Genomic DNA, 6,291 nt, shown 5'->3' with positions numbered 1-6,291 from the left:
GGGCTCCCAGCCTCCTGGGTTCCTAGGGGTGAAGAGGTCTCTCCAGGATTTTCTCAGCCCTGGGGCTCATCCATGGATATATGGGGCTGGAAATCTTCCCTACCCCTCCATGTTTCCTGCCACACTGTCCCCTAGGAGTGCTCTTGGCCATAGCACAGAAGTGGCTTTTTATGGCCTCATCCTCCTTTATTTGCCTCCCAATCCGTGTCTGAAATGCCACCAGCAGGCAGATATTCTTTGAGCTGACATGGATCTTTAAATACCATGCCCTGGGAAAGAGGTCTGGGTGGGGCCGTCAGACAGTCACACCTTAGTGCAAAGCAGTTGGCCTAATCCTCTGCCAAGGGGAAAAGAGACTCGGACAGGGGGAGGTGTCCAGAGCCAGAGAGACAGGTGACAGGGGCAATGGGTAGAGGGCCCCAGGGCTGTGTGTGGTGAATCCCTTCATCTATGACCAATCCCACTCTCCCTTTCCACTCCTGTCCCCAACCTTTAGGCACCCTCACTGATAGTGAGGAGCTGGCTTGGGTGTGACATCATCCCTCCCTTACCCTCCCCAGACCCAAGGTCCTGGGACCCCTGAGCATGTCACCCAGTTGCGGGTGGGAAGCAGCAGCTGAGCTCTCAGGGTTCCACTACTGAGCACGAAGCCTAGAATCTCTTCGCCGCAGTTCAGGCGCCACGGCAACTGGAGGAAATAAACACACTGGGTTTCACAGTCCAAGTTCTGTGGTGATGTCATCCCCAGCTCCAGCCTTCTGGGCCCTGTGGCTGGCTGCACCCCAGACAGCCTCCGCTGCTCAAGCCAGAGGACTGTCTTCCTGCTCGGCCCCCACATGGTCTCTGAGGAGGAGTGGGGAGAGTGGTCAGGGGGGCTGGGGGCAGGGCCCCCCCAGCTCCTTGCCTGAGGCTCAGATTCGGCTGTAGCTGCTGTTGGCCCCTCCCCGGCCTTATCCATGATGCGGCCCAAGGAGGCCCCGAACTACGTGTTCTATGCACAGCACCCAGAGAAGAAGGTGCAGGTGCCCTCATGGCAGGAGGTGAAGCAGACCCCTATCATCATGGCCATGATCAGAGGTGAGAAAGGCCCCACCCCGGGCTTGGGATCACTCCCTGAGGGAGTCCCAGCCTGCCAGTCCTGCCTCCTGCCAAGCACATCTCTCAGCCAGATTCATCTCAAAAAAGCCTTAGAGTGGTGAATCAGGAGCCTTTAGCCTAATCTTGCTTACTCTTCTTTCCAGTGCTGGGAATTGAATCCAGGGCACACTAGGTGAACACGCTATCCCTGAGCTACACACCAGTCCTGGCTTCAGCTCTTCCATTTCCTTTCAATCTTACTTTCAATGGGAACCAGACAAATGAATTCTTACCATATTGTTAATGACTGCTTATTCCCCTAAGTAGGAAGTGGGTTAAAGTCGTGATGACATGCTTAGGTTCTGCTAGCTGAATGTCTCAGAATTATCACATTATTGTCTTGTGTGACTTGGGCAGACTTTTTTTTTTTCTGTTTTCATATTTTACTTTGAAGTTTCCACTTCTCTTTTTTTTTCTTCCACACACTTTTTTATCGGTGCACTTTATAGTGTACATAATGATGGGATTTGTTGTTATGTATTCATACATGCACACAATATAACAATATAATTTGACCAATATACTCCCTAGCACTCCCTGCTCCCCACTGTCTCCCATCCCCTCGTCTCTTTCCTTCACTGATCTCCCTTTGATTTTCACAAGATTTCTGTCCCCTGTCACCTTTCTTTTCCTTTTTCCTCTTTCTTTTTTGGGGGGGGGTGTGTGTGGAGAGGGAGGGTTACAGGGACTGAACTCAGAGACACTCGACCACTGAGCCACATCCCCAGCCATTTTTTGTATTTTATTTAGAGACGGGTTTCACTGAGTTGCTTAGTGCCTCACTTTTGCTGAGGCTGGCTTTGAACTCGAGATCCTCCTGCCTCAGCCTCCTGAGCCACTGGGATTACAGGCTTGTACCACTGCGCCCAGCTCCTTTTTCCGCTCCATCTTCCACATATGAGAGAAAACATGACCCTTGACTGTTGGAGTTTGACTCATTTCACTTAATGTAAAGTTCTCTAGTTCCATATATTTTCCTGTAAATAACATAATTTCACTTCTCTTTATGGATGAATAAAACTTCATTGTATATTTGTACCACGTTTTCTTCATCCATTCATCCATTGATGGGCATCTAGGCTGGTTCCATAGTTTGGTTATTGTGAATTGTGCTGCTATGAACATGGGTATGCAGGTACCACTGTGGTACAATGACTAATCCTCTAGGGTAAATACCAAGGAGTGGTATAGCTGAGTTATATGGTAGTCCCATGCTTAGTCTTTTGAGGAATCTCCATGCTGATTTCCATAGAGGTTGTACAAATTTATAATCCCATCAACAGTGTAAAGTGTTCCTTTTCCTCCATATCCTCTCTAGCATTTATTATTATTTGTATTCTTGTCAACTGCCATTCTGACTGGTATGAGATGAAGAGATCTCAATGTAGTTTTGCATTTTCCTAATTGCTAGAGATGTTGAACATTGTTTTGTATATTTTTTTGGCCATTTGTATTTCTTTTTTAGAAATATTTTTTAGTTGTAGATGTATGTAATAAAATAATATTTTACTTATTTATTTTTATGTGGTGCTGAGGATTGAACCCAGTGCCTCACACGTGCTAGGCAAGCGCTCTACCACTGAGCCCCAGCCCCAGCCCTGTACTTCTTTTTTGAGGAGTGGTAGACTGATATTTCTAAGCCTCAATATTCTCATCTGTAAGATGGGAAACAAGAGCAGCTCCTTTTCAGGGTCGTCTGGGATGCTTCATTGAAATAAATTATTAAGTGCTTAGCATGGTACTAGGCTTAGAGAAAGTCCTCAATTAATTAATTTTAACTGTTACCATTCACCATTCTTACTCTGCATTGTCTGCCCAAGGGAAACTGCTTTTTATCTAGGAATACTGTCTCTTTCCTAAGGAAGCAGCTGGATGGCAGTGGATCTGTGGTAGTAGGCTATCTGCAAGAGCCAAGACCCCCCCGCCCCCCCCACCCGTGTTCTCATGAGTCACTGTATTTGGGGCTTCCTCTGTCTCGGATCAGTGGACTCAGGCTAAAGGCTGCCTTTTCTGTCCTTACAGGTCCAGGGCCTGCCAAGTACCTCCGGCCATCCTGCACAGGCTACGTAGACCACGACACCTCCATGTTCCAGGAGCCCGCGTTTACCCTGCACAGGCGGCATTCAGAGAAGCGTGAGCAGCCATCACCCTGTCATGCTTATGGGTGTGGTCACTGTTGGAGACTGTGGGTGCAGTGAGAGGCATGGAGCCAACCTCTGTAGCCACAGGCCACAGGGAGCTGAGGCCTGCCCTGAGTGGGGCAGAAGGAAGCGCAGGGATTCCTGCATGACCCAGCCCCTCTGAAGGCTGCGGTGCAGCCAGCTCCCAGCCACACGGCCCCGGGGGACCTGTGGCGGATGTTAGCACCGTTGGTTGGTAGAGCAGGGCTTCTTTTCCACCTCACCTTTGGCTGGGACCCCTTGGCTCTGGTCGTCATGTTCTGCTGGATTCGCTTGGCACAGTGGCTGGCAGGAGTGGGGGCAGTGGGGATGTGGTGGGAATGGTGGACCCCAGAGCTTCCCAGGTGGCCTAGAACTTCTAGGAAGGGAAGGGAGGGAGCAAACAGTCCTAGAAGACCGGGGATGCTGGCCAAGGCCAGTGAGAAAAGAGGCTGGACAGGGGTGAGGCCATGTGTGTCTGGGGGGTCTGAGATCTAGGGTGTCTGCCAGGCTCCTCCGTGAGGGGAGCCACACCCTTTTTGGCAGGGAACTGCCCTGGCCTGGGCTGGGCCCTTTCTCAATACTAACAATAGCCACAGGGGCTATTATTACGTCTTGGCACCAACCTCTCTACCTAAGCTTGCAGTGCTTGGCCCGTGTGGCCACTATTTTATTTTTTCCTCTGAACTAGGTATTTTGGGGATGGAACACAGGGCTTTGTGCATGCTAGGCAAGTGCTGTACCACTGAGCTACCTCCCCAGCCCAGAACAAGTCCAGAATAGCAGGTCACGTGCCAAAAGTCCCACTTTATGGATGAGGAATCAAGGGTTCCAAAGACCCAAGAGTCAGAGGATCTGAAAGGAGTCCTTACTTACTCCTTTTGGCTCACGCTGGGGCAGCCACTGGGGCTGACAGGGTCCCTCCTTGGCTCCCTACAGGGGTCACAGATATATGCAGCCCTGGGCCTTGCTACTTCTTGGATCCCAAAATAACTCGGTTTGGAATGTCCAGCTGCCCGCAGGTCCCCATGGAGGAGCGCATCTCCAACCTGCGTAAGCTGTGACTGGAGAGGGCGAGAGGCAGGGAGGGAGGCCAGGAGGAGGGAAGGGTCAGGGGATGGGGGTCCTTCCTTAGGACTTGAGCAGGGTCAAAGTAGCAGCATATTTGAATGCTGGCATCTCCTTGCGATGGCACATCGAGACACCCCTGCGGCACGCTGTTATCGCCATGTCTGTCACAGTGTTTATGCCTAGAAGCCAGGTTATGTATTATGATGTCATGGGGCTCACGTGAAGGCTGCGATAATTGCCACGTTAAGGAGCTCACAGGCTGTAGTGACCTCAGGATGTTTTCCTCTTGTTGCCACAGGGACAACGTCAGCGCACTAGCAGCCCAAGGCTGATGGCCCCGGTGGTTTTTATATGATGACACAGTATCACAATCCTGGTGTCAGGATGGCCTAAATGACCATCTTGCTGCTGGGCGCAGTGGTGCACACCTATAACCCAGTGGTTCAGGAGGCTGAGGCAGGAGGATTGAGAGTTCAAAGCCAGCCTCAGCAAAAGCAAGGCACTAAGCAACTCAGTGAGACCCTGTCTCTAAATAAAATACAAAATAGGGCTGAGGATGTGGCTCAGTGGTTGAGTGCCCCTGAGTTCAATCCCTGGCACCCCCTCCCCCACAAGAAAAAAATGACCATCTTGCTGTCCTCTGCCTGTCACCCCATTCAGGGGTCGGATGTCCCTGTCCTGCTGCTGAGATGGTGCTGAAGCCACAGCTCCCTCTGGACCCTTCAGCTGGGTGCCAGGGACTGGGGGTCCCTCCCCTACCTCCCCACTTTGCTCACTTTCAGGCCTGTGTCCCAACCCATCCCCTTGTCACTACAACTTGGAGAAGATCTGTCCCCCTGGGGAACGCAGGGCTCCCCAGTATGCTTTCGGCTACCGGTGTCCATTCAGAGTGTTGGACCCCAACCCAGCCCCCAACCAGTACCAGCTGCCAGTCTCTCTGGGGCCCAACAACCCCGTCCATCGAGCTGCTCCCTGCTATAGTCTGAACTCCTCTAACAAGAACTGGTTCTACAAGGAGGATGTGGCCAGAGGCCCCGGCCCCGCCATGCATGCCCGGCCCGAGCCGTCCATCTACCAGAACCGCAGCCCCATCTACAGCATGGCCAGGCGCTTCGCCTACCCACTGGACCACACCCTTCGGCCTGGCCCTGGCTCCCACAATGTTCAGGAGGTCACTGTGCACAAGCCCCGCATGCCCTCTTTCACCATGGGCGTCAAACACTCCCCCAACCTGTGCCCACTGGTCACCGACATTTGTGACTGAGGTCCCCGCTGGTGCACTCACCCTCCCACACACAGATGTTATTTTTCTACGCCAAATTGAGCAACTTGATTAAGGATGCAAGTAGCAGAGCTAGTGTTGAGCACACGGAAGGCACTAGATAAATATTTTTATTTATTCATTCCTTCGTTTCGCATTCATTCCTCACTGCTGGATTCCTTTGGGCCCTGTTCTGGGTGAGGGGCTGGGATACTGGGAGAGGGACTGTGCATGTTGTCAAAGAGGGGTTCCAGGCTGGCTCACCGGGGGAGCCTCACATCCTCCACAAAGCCCCGGGCAGGAGCCCCGGAGAGCTGAGTTCTGGTCTTGACTCTGCTACTAACTATCATGTGGCTTTCGCAGCTCCTGCTCTTGCCGGGGCCTCAGGGTCATTCTTTGGATGGGAAGCGGGTAGGCCTGGAAGAGGTTCCCCCAGTTCAGAACTGCACGACTCTGATCCCTGCCAGTGACTAGAACCCTTTTACTTTGAACCAGGAGAGGAGGGGAGGGTGTGAGAAAGCAGGGAGAGACCATTCTAGCTGGGGAGGGGGAGGACAGGTGTCCTGGGGAAGGGACCCAAGAGGATAAGGTGGGACCAAAAGGGACAGGGAGTTGGGGGTGGTTCAAAGCAGCAGGAGCCTGTGGTGCCGGAGGCTGTGCTAA

The 6,291-nt window shown here is 52.2% G+C and overlaps 1 protein-coding gene across 1 annotated transcript; it reads left to right on the top strand.

Annotated features, from left to right (window-relative positions):
- Positions 1-649: 649 nt before the first annotated feature.
- On the top strand, positions 650-5,738 carry Odf3l1 (outer dense fiber of sperm tails 3 like 1). The gene is made up of 4 exons (XM_015480213.2): positions 650-1,077; positions 3,160-3,270; positions 4,236-4,349; positions 5,150-5,738. Exons 1-4 carry the CDS (start codon positions 957-959, stop codon positions 5,629-5,631), a joined length of 828 nt encoding a protein of 275 aa, XP_015335699.1. The 5' UTR covers positions 650-956; the 3' UTR covers positions 5,632-5,738.
- The last annotated feature ends 553 nt before the right edge of the window (positions 5,739-6,291 follow it).

The sequence above is a fragment of the Marmota marmota genome, unplaced genomic scaffold, assembly GCF_001458135.2.
Source record: "Marmota marmota marmota unplaced genomic scaffold, marMar, whole genome shotgun sequence".
Taxonomy (NCBI): domain Eukaryota; kingdom Metazoa; phylum Chordata; class Mammalia; order Rodentia; family Sciuridae; genus Marmota; species Marmota marmota.
This window is presented reverse-complemented; position numbering and strand designations above follow the sequence as displayed.

What these genes read in the sequence shown, in the direction of transcription:
- Odf3l1 (XM_015480213.2), top strand. Translation starts at nt 957, where the DNA reads ATGATGCGGCCCAAGGAGGCCCCGAACTACGTGTTCTATGCACAGCAC. An exon ending in CATCATGGCCATGATCAGAG is followed by an intron (nt 1,078 to 3,159) that starts GTGAGAAAGGCC and finishes CTGTCCTTACAG; the next exon opens with GTCCAGGGCCTGCCAAGTAC. An exon ending in CAGGCGGCATTCAGAGAAGC is followed by an intron (nt 3,271 to 4,235) that starts GTGAGCAGCCAT and finishes GGCTCCCTACAG; the next exon opens with GGGTCACAGATATATGCAGC.